The sequence below is a fragment of the Alligator mississippiensis genome, chromosome 13, assembly GCF_030867095.1.
Source record: "Alligator mississippiensis isolate rAllMis1 chromosome 13, rAllMis1, whole genome shotgun sequence".
NCBI classification, from domain to species: Eukaryota; Metazoa; Chordata; order Crocodylia; family Alligatoridae; genus Alligator; species Alligator mississippiensis.
In genome coordinates, this window is record NC_081836.1 from 54,764,249 (window position 1) to 54,785,619 (window position 21,371).

The 21,371-nt window shown below is 60.4% G+C and overlaps 1 protein-coding gene across 6 annotated transcripts in view; it reads left to right on the forward strand.

The window, feature by feature from the left end:
* The window catches only part of RAI1 (retinoic acid induced 1), a 113,131-nt gene extending 93,197 nt beyond the window's left edge, over positions 1–19,934 (forward strand). For 5 of the 6 annotated variants that reach the window (XM_019494732.2, XM_014604312.3, XM_019494733.2 and 2 more), the window contains 4 exons: positions 2,081–7,748; positions 11,763–11,856; positions 13,605–13,654; positions 16,513–19,934. In XM_019494732.2, the coding sequence (XP_019350277.2) occupies positions 2,097–7,748; positions 11,763–11,856; positions 13,605–13,654; positions 16,513–16,527 (5,811 nt within the window). In that variant the 5' untranslated portion in view covers positions 2,081–2,096 and the 3' untranslated portion in view covers positions 16,528–19,934. Of the gene's footprint in view, positions 1–1,485; positions 1,568–2,080; positions 7,749–11,762; positions 11,857–13,604; positions 13,655–16,512 lie in introns of those variants that run through there. The other variant, XM_019494735.2, reaches the window with a different exon arrangement.
* The last annotated feature ends 1,437 nt before the right edge of the window (positions 19,935–21,371 follow it).

Below are 21,371 nucleotides of genomic sequence, written 5' to 3' on the forward strand. Positions count from 1 at the left end.
AATGCGGTTTGTAGGAAATAAATAAATTAATAGGAATTAGGAAGGTGCTGAAACGGTAACGACACCCGTGGGACGCCCCTCGGGGAAGGAGAACGGGCTGGGACCCGCACAAGCTGACAAGCTATTTGTGCAGGAAGCCAAGCAAAGCTTCACACTTTGCAGTCTCAGAAGTGTGCTGGCTGCGTGGGACGTCCCGGGATGGGGTCAGGTGGCCACGGGCAGGCTGGGGGCTTGCTCTCCTTGCGAGAGCAAGCCCCCGGCATGGAGTGGGTCCCCTTGCTTCACGCGTGGCAGGATGGATAGAGCTTGGTGACCTTAGCTGGGAGCCTGGAGAGAGGGTGTGGGGCGCGTGTGGGCGGGACAGGTGTTAACGCACGCCACGGCACGCGTGTGCATGCTTCTCATTGGGCACGTGTGCGTGTGCGCCCACCTTGTGCCTGAGTGTCGTGCACGCAAGCGGTGCTGCGTGGGGGCCGTTTGTTTGGCACATCCAGCCTGACATCTCCAGTGAAAGGAGTAGGGATGACTCAGATCAGTCCCTAGCACAGACAGCGCGCGCCAGAGATGCCCATGTTAAAAAAAGCAAGAGGAAAGGGAAAAAAAAACCCCCTCCTGCCTGGGAGCGCGGCGCGGTTTGGCTCCCAGCAGGCGTCTGGCGTGATGTGTGAGACGCACCAGCCAGCACGCGCTGAAGTGGGGAAGTAGGGCGCGCCGCCGTGCCCCTTGTTACCACCATCTCCATAATCAGCCCCAGGGGAGGATGGGGGAGACGGGTCTCCTTGCAGAACGGGAGCCGCGGGGGCCGGCATGACGACCTGCAGGGCCCCCCGGCTCTGAGGAGCAGGGCCTGGCCCAGGGGTTTTAGGGCCATGACACAGCATCACCACGCACGGGGGTGTGCCTACATTGTAGAGTGCCCCCCCCCCCAGGGGGGGTGTCCTTGCTTACCCACAATGCCTTGCGCTGGGGGGGGCCAGGGAAGGAGTTCCCTTCCCCTGGTTTGGAGGCAAGCTTGTGGATGCCAGCACAGCTCCCTTACAAACCCCCCTCCCTGTTGGCCAGAGGAGCAGAGCGAGGGGCAGAGGAGGGATTCCCCATGACGGCCCCCCCGGAGAGGCCACGGGGGAGCTGACGTGGCGGGGGGCAGCGCCGTCCCTCGCCAAGGGAGACCCCCAGGATGCAAGCGGTGTGTTCGCAAGGGGCTGGCGAAGCCTCCGTCCCCTCGCCCTTGTATTGGGCAGGCGTCGCCTGCCACGCGGCACGCAATCGGCCAAGCGGCCTCCGCGAGTGAAGACGGGAGGCAGGTGCTGCCTTGCGCCTAACACAATCGGGGCTAGGAAATCGGGACGCTTGATGATGGCTGTGCCTCGCTGCGCTTCTAATAGACGGCTGCTTGAAGCAGCAGACAGATTCCAGATGGTATCAGACCAATTGAGGAGGTTATTGGGAGCGGAGGGGGGGGGGATGTCTGGAGGAGAAGGAGGGAAGGCAAGCAGAACCAGGAAGTCGAAATGATTTCGTGTGGCAGAGCCCGTGTTCCTGTCCTCAAGTCGTAACTCCAGGCGCGGTAACCAGATCACAGGATCCCGGGCTCCCGAGGGAGGGCGCGGGGAGGAGGAGGAGGAGGATGGCTCCGCGAAGCGCTTGCCAGCAGCCCGGGGCCGGGGGAGCAGGGGCGTGAAGCAGGGCTCGGCCCGGTGGGGTTGCCACCTGCATTGTTTGGCAGCCGAGATGCTGAGGCAGGAAGGGCAGGCTCCGCGCTCCCGACCCCGAGGGTGTCACTAGGCTGCAGCTGCTCGGAGAGGGAGGAATGGCGGGGGCGGGAAGGGGGGGATCGGGGCGGTTTTGTTTGCCGGCGAGGCTGGGGGTCTGGCGGCCGCGGGGAGCGAAGGTCTGGGAGGGAGACGGAGCCGCTGCGATCCGGCCGGGACCCCCCTGCCCGTCTCCCCGAACCTCGTCCTGGCTTTGCCACCCAAAAGCGACACGAGAGAGACCTGGGGGGGGCGGGGGAAAAGCCGCCCGCCCGGACCCGAGGTAAAAGCAAACGGCTCGTTTGAATCCTCTGTCTCTCTCTTCACAGATAACAAGCCCGAGCCATGCAGTCCTTTCGAGAAAGGTGTGGTTTCCATGGCAACCAGCAGAACTACCAGCAGACTTCACAAGATACATCACGCCTGGAGAATTACAGGCATCAAAGTCAGGCAGGGCCGAACTGCGAGCGTCAGAGGCTGGTGGCGAAAGAGTACTACAATCAGCAGCAGCTGCCGTACCCGGGGTACGAGAACAGCGCCGTGGAGAAGTATCACCGGGGAAATAAGCAATTACCTGGCCAGCAGCTGCAAGGCAGGCCGTCCTTTTCGAATTACGCCGTCCAAGAGAACAGCCCGTACCCGGCCCGCTACTCGGGGGACGAGAGCCTGCAGGCCTGGGGGGCCCAGCCGCAGGCCCTAGCCGGAGGGGTGGCGAAGTATGAGGAGAACTTGATGAAGAAGACGCCGGCTCCCCCGGGCAGCCGGCAGTACCACGAGCAGGCGTCGCAGCTGCCCTTCAGGACTCACTCCCTGCACCTCCAGCAGCCGCCCGCCCTGACCTACCCCAAGCTGCCGAGGCAGAAGATCCAAAATGACGTCTCCTCGCCCATGCCCTTCTCCCAGACCCCCCACTTCACCCAGCACTCCCAGTCCTTCCCGGCCTCCTCCACGTACTCGTCCGTGCCGGGCGGGAGCCAGACGGCTCACTCCTACAAGAGCTGCACCGCGCCCTCCGGCCAGCCGCAGCACGAGAGGCCTCTGGGCAACGCCGCCAACCTGGCCTCCGGGCAGCGAGTGCAAAACCTGCACGGCTATCAGGCCAACCGGATGAGCTACGACCAGCAGCAGCAGCAGCAGCAGCAGCAACAGCAGCAACAGCAGCAGCAACAACAGCAGCAGCAGCAGCCGCAGCCGCAGCCCCAGCCTTCCCTGCAAGGAAGACACCATGCCCAGGAAACCCTCCATTACCAGAACCTGGCCAAGTACCAACATTACAGCCAGCCAGGGCAGTCCTACTGTCAGGGCGATGCACCGCCTGTGAGGACGCCGGAGCAGTACTACCAGACCTTCAGCCCCAGCTCGAGTCATTCCCCGGCGCGCTCTGTCGGGCGGTCTCCGTCCTACAGCTCCACGCCTTCCCCGCTGATGCCCAACCTGGAGAACTTCCAGTACAGCCAGCAGTCCCTCAGCGCCGGGACGTTCCCTGCCGGCATCACCGACCACAGCCACTTCATGCCTTTGCTCAACCCTTCTCCGACAGATGGGACGAGTCCAGAGGCTCAGCCTGGGAACTGCAAAAGCTTGCAAAAGGAGAAGATCCCTGAGAACCTGCTGTCCGACCTCAGCTTGCAGAGCCTGACCGCGCTCACCTCGCAGGTGGAAAACATTTCCAACACCGTCCAGCAGCTTCTCCTGTCCAAGTCGTCCATGGCCCAGAAGAAAGGCATCAAGAACCCTCCTCGGACGCCGGAGCAGCTCAAAGGGCAGCACTGCAGCCCTGAGAGCAGCACGTACTCTGCTGAGCAGGTGGGGACGCCCCTGTCAGACCCTCTCAGCACCCCACAGTCTGTCCATGCCGAAACCCAGGATGCCGATTACCTGAGCGGGTCCGAAGACCAACTGGAGAGAAGTTTCCTCTACTGCGGACAGGGCCGCAGCCCGGCCAGAGTCAACAGCAACTCCAAGGCCAAGCCCGAATCTGTGTCCACCTGCTCTGTGACGTCCCCGGATGACATGTCCACTAAGTCCGACGATTCCTTCCAGAGCATCCACGCCAACCTGCCCCTGGACACCTTCACCAAGTTTGTGACTAATGAAAGGGAGTGCCCACGGCTGCTCCTGAGCGCGCTCTCACAGGAGGAGCTGGCATCCGAGATCATCGTCTTGCAAGACGCGATCAATGAGAAGGTGGACAAGGCTTGGGCCGACTCCCCCAGCTTGAGCAAGGAAGCGACTAAATCCCCCTTTCATTTAGAAAACCACAGGACATGCCTGGACTCGATGGTAAAGGGCACGTGGCCCAGCCAAGGGGACTCGAGCACCCTCACTGAATCCTTGAAGTTAGACAAAGCCTCTGGTGGAAACAACGGCAAGGACTTCAGCGAGGAGGTTTATGAGAATCCCTCGGTGGAGTTTGCAGCCGCAGAAACAAAGAACGCCCTCAAAGACGCGAGCTCCTTGGCATACAACTCCAAGCCCAGCATCCCAGCTGCTACTTCCAGCTCTGGGGCTGCCAGTTACAGCTGCTACTCCAACACCACCGCCAACTCGGTGGGCTCTGAGAGCACCATGGAGCATTTTGACTGGCCAGATGAAAGCCTCAGCGAATCCTGCCTGAGGTGGAAGGACCTGGGGTCAAGCCTGCAATCATCAGACCTTTCCAAGGGCTTATTCCACAGCAAATTGGCTGGGTCTTGCAAGGAGAAAAAAAATGCCTGCAGCATGGAGATGTGCGATGGCGAACAGCCAGCCAAGAATGAGCAAGCGAAGGATTTCAGCCAGCAGGAGATGGGGGAGGAAGAGGAAGAGACGTTGACGTATGACGAGGCCACCAAAGCAGATAATGAGAGATGGCTGGAAGACACCAGGCACTGCTGTTCAGGTGGGGACTTCAGTGAGATTCCCATGATATCGTCTCCGGATCTGAAGGAGTCCGACTTGGAGCCTGAAGAATACTCCTCGCTGTGCGAGCTGGCGAGTTCGGAGCAGAAGTCCATGATCTACGACACGTCCCCGCCGAAACCGCCCGAGAACGCAACCGTGCTCTCTTCCAGCGATGTGCCCGTGTCAGCGGAAGAGACGGTGAGCACGGTGGAGAAAGAAAACTCTGCTCCTTCCTCTCGGTTGTCCGGCCAGTCCGTGATCCTCCTAGGCCCAGCCGTTGGCACCGAAACCAAGGTGAAGAGTTGGTTTGAATCTTCCCTGTCTCACATCAAACCCAAGGATGAAGCTGTGGGGAGCGAGCGCACTCTCCAGGGAAAGGCAGAATCTGAGATGCCCTTGTCAGTCAAGGTAAAGAACCAAGTGACCCCTGAAAATCTGCTGATAAAATCAGAGCCAACCTTGAGGGCCAAAAGCTTACGGAGCAAGAGGGTCCACTGCCGGCTGTCGGAGAGAGAAGACTCTGGTAAGCTGGTGCCGAGCCTAATCAAAGACGTCCCGGCAGCTGGCGTGGTGGGCAGCACATGTGTTGGGCCAGAGAGCCAGATTGAAACACCAAGCAAGAATGCCCATGGTCAGACTCCTCGGTTTCCAGCGGAGGGCTTGCCAGCGAGGATGTGCACCCGCTCTTTCACTGCTTTGACGGAGCCCAGGACACCAGCCCCTCTGGAAGGGCTGAAAGCCTCCGACCATCAGGAAAAGTTGGGGAAGAAATCGGCTTGTGCCATGAAGCAGAGAGCTGCCTTCAAGGCCAGGAAGCGCTCTGGGAAGCCAGCCCCCAAAGGTGTCCAAAATCCCAGCGATCTGGCTCCAGTCCTAGTCCCAAACCTAGTGCAGAACGACGACTTGGTTGGCCAGAAGCCTAAAGACCTAGAGGCTCCAGAGACCGAGGTGAAGGATCAGAGGTCCATGATCCTCCGGTCCCGGACAAAGACGCAGGAGGTCTTCTACACCAAGCGGAGGCGGGAGCGGAGGACCGTGGAGGTCCGGCTCAAAAACTGTAAGGCGCCCAAGAAGCTCCTTTCCAACAACCACCTCTCACCTGCCTTCAAGTTGGCGTCCCAGGGCAGCCCTCACAAGGAGGGCAAGGTAGGCAAGAGAATGAAGCTCCCCAAGCCAGGGGCTGGCATGGGCAGCAAGATGTCTGAGCGGCCGCTGCATTCCCTGAAGAGAAAATCCACCTTCCTCTCCCCCATCCCGGCCAAGAAGAGGAACTTGGTTTTACGGAGCAACAGCAGTGGCGCCAAAGACGAGAAGCCTGACGCCTCCCCCAGCTTGTTCAAACGGATGCCGTCCACCAAGAAGGCAAAGGCCAAACTGCCCGCCAAGAGCCCCTGCGAGGCCGTCCTGAAGCCCCCTCCGGCCAAAGAGACCCCCGACGTCTGCATTAAAATCACCTCTCGGGCCGCGTTTCAGGGGGCCACGAAGACGAAAGTCCTGCCTCCGCGGAAGGGCAGGGGCCTCAAGCTGGAGGCCATCGTGCAGAAGATCACTTCTCCCAACCTGAAGAAGTTTGCCTGCAAAACTGCCGCCGCCGCCGCTGCCGCTGCTACCGCTCGCCGCAACCCTCTGAGCCCCTCCGCTGCAGAGAAGGAGCGGGCCTTGAAGCATGGGAGTGTAACCCCAGCGGTGGGAGAAGCCAGGCCATTGAGCCAGGGCATGGCACAAAAGTCTCCTGCCGCTTCAGTAGCAGAGCAATTATGCAGAAATTCGAACAACAGATCCTTAAAAGGGAAACTAATGAACGGCAAGAAACTGTCCTCCGACTGCTTCAGGGGTGAGGCCTGCTTGTCTCCCGAGCCGGCACAGCACGGCGGCAGCATGGCCGCCAAGAGCCTTGGCTTGCTGCCCAAGAAAAGGAGCCGGAAGGGGAAAGCCGCAGCCCTCGGCCTGGCCAAGAACCCCCTGGACAAGCGGGCTCCCCTTGCCCCTCCTTTGCTCCTGACAGCCAGGGAGCGGGCGGCCGCGGGGAACACGCTGGGCAATGGGGAAGAGGGACAAAGGGATGGGAAGAAGCCAAAGAGCGAGGACAAAGACTTTGCAAACGGCGAAGGCCCCGAGGGGAGAGCTGCCCCGGGCCAGGCCCGGGCGCCGAAGCAGCGAGCCAACCACTCCAACTACAATGGCTACTCCAAGCGGCAGAGGAAGCGGCTCGCCCGGGGCAAGGCCAAGAACGTGGCGTCGCGATGTAAGAGCAGGGGCAAGCGGCGGCGGCAGCAGCAGCAAGCCCCTCTGCTCCACCCCACGGAGCCGGAGATCCGCCTGAAGTACATCTCGTGCAAGCGGCTGCGGACAGACAGCCGGGCACTGCCCTTCTCCCCGTACGTGCGCGTGGAGAAGCACAACGAGTTCACCACCACCTGCACCGTCATCAACTCCCCCGGGGACGAGGCCAGGCTTCAGAAGGAGCAGCACCGTTCGTCCGCAGCCCAGGCCCTGCCTCCCAGCGGGGCCGCACCGCAGCCCCGAGCGGCGCTGCCCTCGTCTTCCACCATGCACCTGGGCCCCGTGGTGTCCAAGACGCTCAACGCCACCTGCCTGGTGTGCTGCGTCTGCCGAAACCCAGCCAACTACAAAGACCTGGGGGACCTGTGCGGGCCGTACTACCCCGAGGACTGCCTGCCGAAGAAGAAGTCGAGGCTGAAAGACAAGATCAAAGTGGAGGGGCCAAGCGACGAGGCGCCCCTGCCTCTGCCCGCCGAGCGCGTGCTCAAAGCAACGGATAATTGTCCAGCGAGCGCTGTCGTCGGCAAGGTGCCGAGGTTGGACAGCGCTGCCGACTCGGCCAAGCAGAGCGCTCTCCGGTCGAGCTCTAGGGGGATGTTTAGGAAACTACAAAGCTGTTACTGCTGTGATGAGAGGACAGAGGGCGAGGAGGCGGCGGAGAAGCCCAAGAGGCACGAGTGCAGCAAGCCCGAGTCCCCGGCTCAGGAGCCGGCGGGCGACACGCAGGAACACTGGGTCCACGAGGCCTGTGCGATATGGACCGCAGGGGTTTTCCTGGTTGCGGGGAAGCTGTATGGGCTGCAGGAGGCGATAAAGGCGGCTGCTGAAGTGGTAAGAGCCTCACCTGAGGACCAAGGGCCCGCTGCAAGGTCTGCACACCTGCTGCCTCCTGTTAGCAAGAAGGCAGGGGCTGGGCGAGAGGAGACAGGAGGTGGCAGGGCAAGGAGCGGAGAGGGAGCGAGGGCGTGCGTGGACGGGGAGGGCCCTTCCCGTGAGACAGAAGGGCTGTATCTTCCGACAAGTTGAACCGCATTCTTTGCAGTCCCGGGCAGGCAGGGCCCTTGCTTGGGGAGAGGCATTCAGGTGTGAACGGGGCGGGGGGCTCAGGTTTCATGGCAGGCCCTGCAGGATGTGCGGCTCTGCGCCGCACCTGGCCAGGCACCCCCCTTCCCAGGGGCGTCCTCCTCTGCGTGTCTGGAGGAGGCCTCGGAAGCAGGTGCAGGGGTGTGCCATCGGCCAGGGATGCCAGCAACCCTCAGGCACTCACAGCGCAGGCCAGACTCCTACCCTTGATACCCCTGCAGAGCACCAAATTGCTGCCCTTGTAGCTGGGCAGCCAGAGCCCTGGCACAGCCAGCTGCCAGGACCTTTGTGACCCTGGGAGAGCAGCACCTGCTATTGGACTGAAGATTAGCTCCCCGCATGGTAGAGGTCTGAGGCCAGACTTCCTGGTCTCATCTCTAGGGTAAGACCAAGGCTTGTTATCCCCGTTCTCTTGGTATTGAGCCTCCTGTCTCTCCCATGCTCTTTTGGGCATGCGATGCTCGCAGGGCCTACTCCAGTGGGATCCATTTGGCTTTCCACCAGGGCAATTAAAGGAATCCGCCCCAGGTCCTTCCCACCAGCGAAATGCCACCTGGTCTCTGGTGGAAGAGTGCAGCATCAATTAGGGAGCAGCTGGGTTTCTCGCATATTCGTTCGGGGCTAACTTTCCCTGCTGCTGCTGGGACTCCAGCCTGGGTGAGGACTGCAGGGTTTGGTCCCATACGGAGCCTCTCTTGGCTTTCCTGGGCTTGGAGCAGGATTCATGGATACGAGAGGAGGGAAAGGAGGCTCCCCCTTGTTACCCTTGTGCCAGCCGGGCCTCGCCCAGACCATTTCAGTGGGAGCTGTTGTGGCGGGTGAGGCCGGCCCCACTCCCCTTTGGAAAGGTAGGAGCAATGCTGCAAGCCCTGGCTACTGCTCTTTGTGGTGCTTTTGCTCGTCCCCTCTCAGCACCCCACACCCTCTGCTCCGGTCATGTTCCCAGCGTGCCCCGGGGATGTCGGGAGGCTGCTACATCACCCCGCACCTGCCCACAGCCTCCTGTATAGCCCTTCCCTGGCCCGCCACGAGACCACTGGGCCCTTGCTCACAACTTGGTCACTAGCCTTTTGGGCACTTTGAGGTAACTGGATTTAATGGCCGGTTACTACAAAGCCCAGCGAGCAGCAATGACGGTCTGCTGGATCGTCTTGAGAAACGTGGCTTTCAAAGCATTGAAGATGACACATTGGCAGAGGCAGTGTTCGCCAGCCTGAAGGCATCCTGGCACCGAGGATAAGGCCCAGGCTAGAGCTGGAAACGAGGCCTTGTTTTTAAGAGCATCCAAGTGACTTGAGAAGCTTAAGTCTCATTGCCTTTCAGCGAGACTTGTGCTGCTTTGAATCGGTGGCTAAAGCAGGCCTCTTGGGTGAATCCTGCAAAAGCACGGGGGTTTTGGAGAAGAGATGGCTTCTTCCTATCCCCATAAAACGTCAGCATTCCCCCCGCCCTGGGGACGCTGAGACTCGCTGAAAGTGAGCCAACCCACCCACTCTTCACTGAAGCCACATGGCTTGGGTCCCAGGCTAGAAACAGAAAGAAAGGACTGGAGACAGAATAAAGGGAGAAAGAAACAGGTGTTGTCTGGCGAGGGTCCCCAGTGACGGGCACCCCGGAAATGACAGACGAGACCGAGCGGCTAGGACGGCCGTGGGACTGGGTATCAGGGAACCAAGAAGGGTCACCGCTTCCCTTCTCCTTCCTCCTGCTCCCCTTCTCCTCTGCTGAATGTCATGCCAGTAAGGTGCCCAGGAAAGGCAATAAGCCACTGGGAGCAAGGGCCAGGATAGATCCTCCATCACTCAAAATCACTGCGTCAGGGCTGGATGTCTGCGTCCTTCTAAGACACACCCCAGCTGCCCCGTGAAAAGGCTGGGCTCAGTGCATGAATAGCTGGGTGAACGTCACCTGGCTGTGCTGGCCATCAGGATGTAGTTGGGGCTGGTCCTGCTTTGAGCCAGCGTTGGGCTAGATGCGACCTCCTGCAACCCCTTCCAACCCTCGTGTGATTCGATTTGACCAACCCTGATTACTGCTGGGCTGATGGTGCCTGGGTCTCCAGTAGCCCAAGGCCCACGAGCAGCATAGGCAAGCGCTAACGCAGCGAGTGCATTTACTAGCTGCTCATCGCAGGGACCCCACCTCGTCCCACGTCTGCCCCATCCTCCCTGGTGCGGGCTTCTGAAAGGCTCATCCCGATTTGTCCCTGCAGTGACCGAGTGGCCCAGAGCTGCCTGCCCCTCTTGGATGATTCCCATTCAGGGCTGGCCCATCAAAGGGTATAAATAGCACCAAGGACCTGCCCCGAATACCCCTGCTGAGGATCTCTTGGTCCCCAGCACGCCGAGTTGCAGTAGGTGCAGGGCTGTGGCGTGTGCACAGCAAGCTGCTGCTTTTGGAGGACGCCTCATTAGTTGCATAGCATCGTAGTCACCAGGGGCAAAGCCTTCGAAGCCCAGCTTTCCCCCTGCCCCTTCAACTGCCCCCTTGGGCATCGCTCACCCGGTCCTCCTCTCCAACCCCCCAGATTCATCGTTTGCACCTGGAGATGTCGCCTGTTGGTGGCTATAAATAACATCCCTTCTGATTGCTGAGTCACAGGGCGAGGGGGAGCGTGGAGAGGCCAGATGCTGCCTCTGAGCCCGAGGGCGGACATGGAGCGATGTCATTTGGGTGGGAAGGGTGCAAGCACGGGGAGAAGCATGCCCCACGCGGGAAGTGACCCCTGGGACGGGGCTGGGGGGAGGGATGTATCCATCACTGTCAGCTCCCCACGGTGATAGGGAATGGGTCTCCACGGGCCTCTCTCGTCTCCTCCTCCTGGGCGTAGCGCTGTGCTGTTGCATCCCTGCTTGGTGGGGTAGGTTTCCCCCGCCGCCTGTCGACCCCCCGCTAAGTGCTGTCACTCTCGGAGAGGCTCCGGGTGCCACCGCTCCTTGCAAACGACAGCTCGTATCTGTCAGGTTTCCTGTGCAATAGAACAGAGGCAGTCTGATCTCGAGGCATGAAATTTGGGCCGGATTTGGGCCCGGCACTGCCACCGACTGCCCTGGGTGGCCTTTCTCCTCTCCGTGCCTCACTGTGCCTATCTGTGAAATGAGCAATGGTGAAGGCCAAGCCCGTGGGGGGTCGCGGGGGGCAGTGCCCATCCGTGGAGCACTCGGAAGCCCTTGACAGGAGGGCATGGTTGTCTGGTGGTAGCGGGGCACAGTTGTCTAGGTGGCAGGCAGCAAACGCTGCCCTGGGGGGCCAGCAGGCAGTGGTGGAGGCTCCTGTAATGAGGCTGCATCATTGGTGCAGCCCCCAATCCCGCTGGGCAGTGTCGTGGGGACCCGGGATTGGGCCCGTGGTCTGTAGGAGCAGTGTAGTCATGAAAACCAAGCACCACAGTTCAGGGGAAAGGCTGCAACCCTTGCTTGGGGGTACCAGCTAGTGTGTGTGTGAGACCATACTGTGCCGTGCGACACAGCTGGGGCTGGGGCTGTCCTGGGGGGTGCAAGGTGCTGATCTCCACTCTGTGGCAGCAGCCTCTGGCCACAAATGCGCAGAGGAGGGACGTGGGATGTGGGTTTAATGACGAATCGCAGACATCTGGGTGCAGATACGGTCCTGGGGGTCAGGACCTGAGCACAGCACAGAGCGAGCCTGGGCAGGCTTCCTGTGGGGCAGAGGGCAAGTGCTGCTGGCCGTGGCCAGGATCCACTCTGCCAGGCCTCACGGCTCTCTCTCTCTCTCTTTGCTTCCCCTCCGGTGGATTTAAAGAAATGCTCGAGTTGCCAGCAAACAGGAGCAACCGTTGGCTGCTGCCACAAGGGATGTGCCCAGACCTATCACTACGCATGTGCCATCGACACAGGTAAGCATGCTCGGGCCAGAAGGGGCACAGAGCAGCTACCAGGAACAGCCAAACCCTAGTAAGGAAGAAGCCAAGGCCCCTCTGAGACCCGTGTGGGAAGTCCTAGGCGAGTTGCAGGGTAAAGCTCCCCCGTCCCCACTGGCAGTGATTTAGGAGGGCAGTGAAAGCAATGGTTAGAGCCCAGTCCCATGCACATCCTCCTTCCAAGCTTAACCTGACTCCCATCCTCTTGCTGCAGTCCTAGGCTCCCATGGCACCTCTACCATGACCAGCTTCCCTCCTAGCCTAGCCCCGGTGCCACCCCCTGTATAGCAGCTCCAGGCAGTTGTTGGTACATCAGAGTCTTAATTCTCTACGTGAAGGCTCTGCGGGATTGCAGCTGGGGGTGGGAGCCAAGTTGCCTGGATCTGTGGGTGCATCTTTGGCTAAGTCATTCAGTCAACCTGTGGCTCCGCTCCCCTGCAGGAGAGAGGTGCATTAACACCTGCCCCCACCCAGCATGAGACCCAGTGTGACCTTCATCCAGGAGGCTCTGTAGCTGGGAAGAGGCCAGGAGGAAGGGTGCTGTTCCCTGGGAACCCCATGCACCCGCTGACCCCTTGTTTTCGTGGCTGAGCTGGATCCATTTGGCCAGGCACAGATCCTGCCCACTGCCGCAAACCTCCAGCTCTTAAAAGTCATTTTGGGGCAGTGCCATGTCAGCATCCAAGGCCTGAGCCTGTGCCGCAGACCTTGCTGAGGGTCTCACCCAACCAGGGCAGGAGGGCATGGGAGACTTGCTCAGCTTCAATGTTGCAAATCCATCAGACGCCTCTTGGGGATGCATTAAAAGGCTCCCCTGGCCCCAGCCTTGAAGGCTGCGGGGAGAGAAGGCTTGTAGGGAAAGGCAGAGCGAAGTGAGCAGCCCTGGCCTGGGGCAGTGTTCCCATTAACATCCCAGCCACTGTGCAGAGCTCCATTTGCAGCCTCCCCTCAGAGAGGAGAGGCCTGGAAAGGCAACAGCCCTGTTCCCAGCTGCTCCCCCCAGGTCCTCTGGCAGCACCAGCGAGGTGCATGGGCCATCTCTGGAGCTGGCTGGCTGCCGAGGACATCAGGCTGGGGGAGGATGACCAGCTGCCTGCTCATCCTGTAGAGAGCCCGCTTCAGCCCTTGGTTGAGCCTCCAGGTAGAAATGAGCTTGGCCAGTCTCGGCATCGTCCATTAGCAGGATGCTGATGGCTGAGGGGTGAGGAAGGAGCTGGGAACACCTAGTGTGGCTGGCCAGGGACCCAGGTCTGCTGGCAGAGGGCTGTGGACCCCCGGGACTGGGTTCCCGCACACTGCGGGTTCAGGATGAGGCATACCGGGGGAGCTGTGCAGGACCCTTGGACAGCTCCTGCCAGCACCCGGCCTGACAGGCCAAGCAGGGAGGCAGGTTGCTGTCATTCCCAGCCTGCAAGCCGGGCTCCTAGAGCAGGGAGGGCTCAGCGAGGTAACCCGGGTTTCCCACGGCCCAGGGGCGGCCCCTCTGCCTGGCGGAGGCGGCGGCATTATGGATGCTAGACTGAGCTCCATTCAGTCCCCTCTGCGAGCAGGACAATGGCCGTGCCAAAGGCTCCGGAGCCGGTGCGTGGGAGATGAAAGACACGTCGGAGGGGAAAGCGGAGGGGGGGGGCTGCAAGGCTGTGACCCTGCAGCAGGTTAGTTGGGGGGCTCCCATGGTGGTCGCCCCTCCGGCACTGAGACACCGCTCTCCTTTCTCTTGGCAGGTTGCTTATTAACCGAAGAGAGCTTCTCTCTGAAATGTCCCAAACACAAGGTAAGTGCAGGGCACGCTGCCAGACAGCCGAGTGACACCGAATCCGTCCCTGCCTCGAGCCCCAGCCGTCCCCGAGACCCCAGCACCACCCTGCCTGTGACCCGGAGGCCCCGCAGTCAGAGCCTGTTGCTATGCAGGCTGAGGGGCCAAGAGCATCCCTAGCCCTACGCTGGGGGCTGGCTCCAGCACTCAAAGCCAGGCCCCCCACCAGGCTCTGCCTCACAGGGCCAGACAGTACAAAGGTGTCTTGGAGGTCAGGCCTCGGGAATTGCAGCCTCCCTCCAAAGCCTGGCCTCTGCCATTCATCCCCCTCCCTGGAGGCAAGGGAGACAGGCCATTTGCACCCGCATCGCTGCTGCTGCCTGTCTCCCTGCTATCGGCTTTCTGCCCATTACACTGGCACAGGGAACAGAGAGGGGAAGAGGGCAGGCAGGCGGTGGCTTTGGTGCTGCCGCCGCCTCCCCAGGAAGAAACAGGAGAAGGGCTGGGACTAAAGGGCTTTGTCTTCCCGGAGTAACTCATTTCCAAATGCTGACCAAGGGCCTGATAATTTAATCAGTGCTAAAAGCACTTCCTGCCTTTCTCTCTCCTTCCCCAGCTCCAGCATGTGCACCTTATTATTTGCAATTAGAGGGGAGGTCAAGGCTGTGGTGCCAGGATCCAGATTGAAAACATTCCCACAGCTTGGGGAGGGGATTGGGGAGAGCGGGGGGCTGCATGTTGGGATGGGGGGGGTGCTGCCAGCCCAGCTAGGACATGCCACTGAAATGGAGTGTGTGGTGGCAGGTTGGCTTCAGAAGGAGCAGAAACAGATGTGTGTGCAGGGCAGGTTAGCTGAGCCAGTGCCATGGGGCCAGCCAGGTGCCCCCAAGGGGAAGGGAAAGGCCAAGAGCCCCGTGCATCCCCCCAGGCAGGACTGTCAGGCTGCAATGGCAGACGGTGGATTGGGGGGGATGCAGGACTGTCAGGCTGCAATGGCAGCCGGTGGATTGGGGGGGGGGATGCAGGACTGTCAGGCTGCAATGGCAGCTGGTGGATTGGGGGGGATGCAGGACTGTCTGGCTGCAATGGCAACCGGTGGATTGGGGGGGATGCAGGACTGTCCGGCTGCAATGGCAGCCGGTGGATTGTGGGGGGGGATGCAGGACTGTCCGGCTGCAATGGCAGCCGGTGGATTTGGGGGGGGGATGCAGGACTGTCCGGCTGCAATGGCAGCCGGTGGATTGTGGGGGGGATGCAGGACTGTCAGGCTGCAATGGCAGCCGGTGGATTGTGGGGGGGGATGCAGGACTGTCAGGCTGCAATGGCAGCCGGTGGATTTGGGGGGGGGATGCAGGACTGTCCGGCTGCAATGGCAGCCGGTGGATTGTGGGGGGGGATGCAGGACTGTCCGGCTGCAATGGCAGCCGGTGGATTGGGGGGGATGCAGGACTGTCAGGCTGCAATGGCAGCCGGTGGATTGTGGGGGGGGATGCAGGACTGTCAGGCTGCAATGGCAGCCGGTGGATTGGGGGGGATGCAGGACTGTCAGGCTGCAATGGCAGCCGGTGGATTGTGGGGGGGGATGCAGGACTGTCCGGATGCAATGGCAGCTGGTGGATTGGGGGGGATGCAGGACTGTCCGGCTGCAATGGCAGCCGGTGGATTGGGGGGGATGCAGGACTGTCCGGCTGCAATGGCAGCCGGTGGATTGGGGGGGGATGCAGGACTGTCTGGCTGCAATGGCAGCCGGTGGATTGGGGGGGATGCAGGACTGTCAGGCTGCAATGGCAGCCGGTGGATTGGGGGGGATGCAGGACTGTCCGGCTGCAATGGCAGCCGGTGGATTGTGGGGGATGCAGGACTGTCCGGATGCAATGGCAGCTGGTGGATTGGGGGGGATGCAGGACTGTCCGGCTGCAATGGCAGCCGGTGGATTGGGGGGGATGCAGGACTGTCCGGCTGCAATGGCAGCCGGTGGATTGGGGGGGGGATGCAGGACTGTCTGGCTGCAATGGCAGCCGGTGGATTGGGGGGGATGCAGGACTGTCAGGCTGCAATGGCAGCCGGTGGATTGTGGGGGGGGATGCAGGACTGTCAGGCTGCAATGGCAGCCGGTGGATTGGGGGGGATGCAGGACTGTCCGGCTGCAATGGCAGCCGGTGGATTGTGGGGGGGGATGCAGGACTGTCCGGATGCAATGGCAGCTGGTGGATTGGGGGGGATGCAGGACTGTCCGGCTGCAATGGCAGCCGGTGATTTGGAGGCTGCCAGCCCTGGGCCTGCAGCAGAACATCTGGAGAGGCGGACACCTCCCCCAGCGAAGGAAGAGCAGGGGCAAGCCATGGAGGGGGGTGAACAGGTCTCTTTCTATGGCAGCATCAGGCAGGAAGGCAAGCGGGGAGAGTCTGAACGCCAGAAACCCAGCAGATGGCTGCAGGGGCCTGAGCCCAAGCAGGATGAGGCTGGCTGTGCTGGGAGCACTGCTGCCCCCCAGCGGGGCTGAGCCTGGCAGCTGGGGCTGGGGCCGGGCAGTGGCTGCAGGGGAAGGGAAGGCTATAAATCCGGGCCTGTATCCTGGCAGGAACGTGTTTTTATTTTTACCTGCGCCTGTGGTAGGTAAGCATGAATTATTCTAGGTGAATGAACCAAGGGAGTCCTCCAGCTGTCAGCAAACAGGGCCCAGCTGCGTCAAGCCCAGTCGCCGGCAAATCCAGGACTGGAGTGCTGCAGGCCCTGCCACGCTGGCTCCCCTGCCTGGCCCTGCCGTGGCTTGTCCCCCTCTTTGGAGTAAGGGGCTGAGGTTGGGGGGGCTCCCCGAAAGCAGGGGGTTAGCCCCTTCAACACCGCTTCGTTAACCTGCTCCGCTTTCTTTGCAGAGGCATCCCTTATAATCCGCCAGCTGGGAAGCGGTTGCCCACCCAGGTGCTCGTCTCACGTCTCAGCCATGGCTGCGAGGGAGAAGAGTCCAAAGGAACAGGCAAACACAAATCAAAGAGGAAGGGGCGAAGGGACCCAGCTGCACCCATCCATCCATCTATCCCCTGCAGCAGCACTCCCCTGGGAGGACAGGGCACCGCAGTGCAGCCTGGTGGGGCCTGGGGATCCAGTGCCAGGTCCTCCTCCTTCCCTTCTGCCCTGTCATTCCACCCAGAGCCGTTCCAGATGGGCACAAGAGATCCAGTCCCAGGCTTTTATTCACCTTCTTCAAGAAACTCTACCCAGAGCCCTTCCAGACGGGCACGGAAATCCAACGCCAGGCTCTCCTCCGCCTCCTGGGAGCTCTCTGCCGCGCTGTGCCTGGTGGGCACACGACCCCAGCTCCAGGCTGTCCTCCTTTCTCCCCTCTGGACACGACCCCAAGCCAGTCCAGGTGGGCAACGAAATCCAGCTCCAGGTTTTTTACTCTGCCGTTCCTGTAGGACCTGTGAGTGACATTGATAGCTCACATCTTTCACCTGGGACCAGGGCCTGGTAAAACCCGGCCTGGAGCATTTTCAAGGCCTCCCTGGGAAGTGGACTCTGGGTACCAGGGCTGCGTTGGGATGCCAGGGGACCCGCTTACGCCCTTGGACCCTGGAGAGTGCAGATGACAGCAGCTCGGCTCCGCTCCCAGATGATGCAAGTAACACACCCGCGGCCAACACAGACTACGTTCCAGAGCTGACGTTAGCTGCACAGGGCGGGATGGGGGGTGGGGGGCGGGGGGCACCGTGTAAAAGGGTTCCTGACGATGTTGTCTTACTCTGGAACAGCTGGACTCTGCGAGCGTTCCAGTCCTCCATATCTCACTCTGATCTGATCTGAGATGTTGCCTTCAGCAAACCTCATGGTGTCCGTCTGTATATATGTGCGCGACATGAGACGAAGAAATGGCCTGCTGCTCCAACCACGCGGCGCATTTCCATTTCATTTTGATTTGGGGTTTTCTTTTGCATTGGCAGCCCTCCTCCCCGGCTGCCCCTCTGCTCCCCCCGGCTGGTGAGGGGCCACGGCACGGCTGGCACGGGAGGTGCGAGCCTCGGCAGGAGGAGGAGGTGGCATGCTGTCCCCACGACCCTGCCCTCACAGCTTTACCTGCCCCACGGCCGCCGGCGAGTGCCACTGCTGCTGCTGGGCTGCTTCATCCCGTAGGGCGTGCTGAGCTACAGGCTGGGGAAGAGGGGCGTCCTGGCTCATACGGATGGTGCTTCCCACCCCTTTCCTGCTTGCTTTTGCCCCTGGGCTCTCCCCCTCCTCCGGCCCTCACTTCCATTCCCTGTATTGAGGAACAGTCATGCTGCTCCATTGAAGGCGCTGTCATGTCTGCACTGGTCTCGCTTGATAGAGGGCTTAAATCAGCTCATTCTCCCCTTGGTATCTTATGCTGCTCCCCCACTGCTTGGCCCAACTGGGCTCTAGTCCTCGCAGCCTCTCTTGCTGGTGATGTCTGATGTCTGCCCTTTTTTTTGTGCTGCTGCTCGTGCTGCAGAACAGCACAGCACTAGCAACCAGGGACCAAGCAGGGACCTGAGAGAGGCTGGTGGCTGGTTTAGGAGGAGGAGATCCTGCCTTGAGCAGCTAGCTCCACCCCTCCGGGCAGCGATGGTCTGATGTTGCCCACCCAGCAGGGACGCCTTGGGTTGTATGTGGTTGGGAGACCACCCGAGTGCCCTCCACATGTTGCAGGAAGAGGCATGGCGACAGTGAGCAAGATCTGAGCTCAGCCCCTGCCTCGGATCAAAGGGGCCATCTCTCAGATGTGACATCAAACAGACTCCCTGCCCAGAGCGCTGCCTGCTAGAGCAGTAGCTCCCATCCACGGATCAGCCGTTGCCATCACCCAGCTGCATTTCAGCAGCGGGCAAAGCGACAGGGGACAAATGGTGCTCTCCCTGAAGGCGGCACAGAGATGCCAGCCACTGAGCAGAGTAGACAGCGCAGCCTGGGGCATCCCTAGCGTGAGCCAGCCCAGCAGCAGCCTCTGCTGGCAGGGATGCAGGTGTGAAGGGCGAGGAGGTGACTCTTCTGGGACCGGGCTGGGCGCTTCCAGCCAGCCCACGTAGCTGCCCTTCCAACACCCGCATCCTAGCCTCCCCCTCGATAGAGAGCCCCGCCGTTTCCCAACTCCTTCCCTCCCTGCCACAGCCGCATCACCTGCCTGGATCGTGCACGGACATCCCACGCCGGTTCCCCGCTGTTGCTGGCTGCAGGGGCATTTGCACATCCCCATAACCTGTCTCCCCACCCATTTTGCTTCCTCCCTGATTTGCTCCACGATGTCACAGCCCACAGCTTGTGACATCGATGTCCTCAATTGCTCCGTGATGTCAGTCCATCGTTTGTGACATCAGGAGAAGGATGCTGGCTGGGGGGGATCGTGACTGGTTTGTGCTGAATAAGGAGGAGCCCTGCCAGACTCCCCGGACAGGAGCTTTCTATAACCAGGCCCTTGGTGCTCCCCAGAGCCAGCCACACACCGAACAGGGCCGGGGCTCACCGAGGTGGCTGTTGAATGGATCTGAGGGTGCTGGGAGGCCTTCATGCAGCACAGCGCCGACCTAATGCATACGCTGGAAAAACTGACTCCATCTGGGGAGGAATATATATATATATAAAACATGTATAGCATATATATGTGCTTTATAGATAAGGCTATATGATGTATATAGGTTTCCAACCGCACTTGGGTTGCAATACATGGTTGGAAGTGAGCCGTGACCCCCCTCCTCCCGCAAAGCCATTGCCTCGCCGCCCCCGCCCCAAGCAGCCGAGGCAGGAGCCCTGTTTGTCGCCAGTCCACAACCCCGAGCCCAGCGCCACGCCGGGCCAAGCCAATTGCCAGTTGTGACCTGTTTGGTTGTGGTGCTTTCGCGCTTGTCACTGCTGCCGTGCGTTGCTTGCCATTTCATCCAGACCTTGCCCTCAAGGTTTGCTGGCCAAGAAATGTCTGTCGTTTCAGCAGCCGGCCTCGGCCCCCAGAAACCGAATCGACTCTCTGCGGCCTTGGCATCGCTGCCTGAAATCCTGGCTATTTTTAGTGGCATCTTGTACATATGACTGTAAAATGGTAAACTGTGTGTATTATATATTGCCTCATTATATAGTGTATATATATGTATACATATACATATATATAATATATATGAAGACTGTAAATGTTAAGACTAGTGTTCTTATTAGTATATTGCTTCACACTGAAGATTGTGTGTAACAAGCTGTTTCTAAAAGATGTTTATTTTCCTTAAGAGTAAAAAACAGGTCATTGCATTCAAAAAAAAAAAAAAAGGTCAATAAAGATACGACGATTGTTTTGGAAGTACGTGGCTGCCTCCGCTTCGCCTGTGTTTCTCCAGCCCCGGGGAAGGACGACCACGAAGGACGCCACGGCGGCTTGGTCCCGGGGCCAGCCCTTGCCGGCCGGTCACTGAGCGAGAGGGGTCTCTCCCTTGCCCCGCTCGGTCTGTCCTGGCCATCAAATATTACCGCGTGCAATGGCCGGGGTTGGCGGGGGAGCATCTGGCCCCTGCCCTGCTTCCCATCCAGTCTCCCTCGCCCGCCCTGTATAGGAGCGGGGGTCTGGAGCAGGGCCCAGCTTTTCCCACGCTTCGGGACGGGGCCCACGAAGCCCTGACCCCGACCGACATCTCGCTGTGATGTTCATCTCCGGTGGCAGCCATCATGGCCTAGACCGGGCGTCTCAACACAGCAAGGGGGTGGCCATCCTTGCGTAGCTAGGCAGAGGGGGACAAGGCCAGGTGGACGTAACAGACTGGGTTAGCCTGCCGGTCCAGCAGGCCGCATCTCCTGGCGCATGGAGGCTAGGGTGGCCATCGGAGAGGACTGCCCGGCCATCCTCGCTTGGTACGAAACCAGACGCCTTGCTGCCCTCTTGAAGAGAAAAATCGAGGACACCAAGGCATCAGGTTTCGTATCGATAGAGGACAGAGTAGCAGAAAACCGGACTGCCCTCTACGATGGCTGCAGATGCCAAAAGGGGACTGGTCCCATCCCTTCGAGAAGCTGGTGAAGCCGTCAGCCACAACAGCAGCCGCGAGTTGCACACTTTGATTATGCCATGTGAGACAGAGCTTCCTCCTGTTAGCTTTAGCCTTGCTACCCCCTGGCTTCCTTTGGTGACCCCCTTGTTCTCCTATCACGCAAGAAGAGTCAATAATAAATACCTATTTTTCTCTTTACCGCTTAGTTTTCTGTAAACCCATCTCATGTCCCCCGGCCTCGAGCGTCTCTTCTAAACCGCCTCGTCCACCCTCCGTGCCACGAATCCTCCTCGGTGCCCTTCTCTGGTTCTCCTACGTCCCCTTGGAGTTGTGGGGATCAGACCTGGGCACAGGATTCAAGGTGCGGACGCACCATGGAGTTATGAATGGCACGACGATACTTTCCGTTTACACATCCCGACCGTTTGATCTGCTTTCTTGATGGCTGCAGAGCCCCGAGCTGATGTTTGCAGCCAACTGTCCGCAGGGGTGCCTGGCTTTCTGCTGCGTGGTAGCAGCTCACGTACAGCCCATCATCGTGGCTCCTCGGGTCGCTCCCAGGACTCAGGAAGGGTGTTCACAACATGGCAACCCCTACTTGCCTCAGTCCCACCAGCTCTAGCCCTGCTGGCAGTGGGCACAGCTTCTGGTCTTTGCAGAAGGGGAAAGGGGAGCTGCGCCCTGGGCTCAGGTAGAGGGATGAGAGCCCTTGGCCAAGGTCTGGGGACAATGGCATCCCTGTAGCTCCTCATATTGTG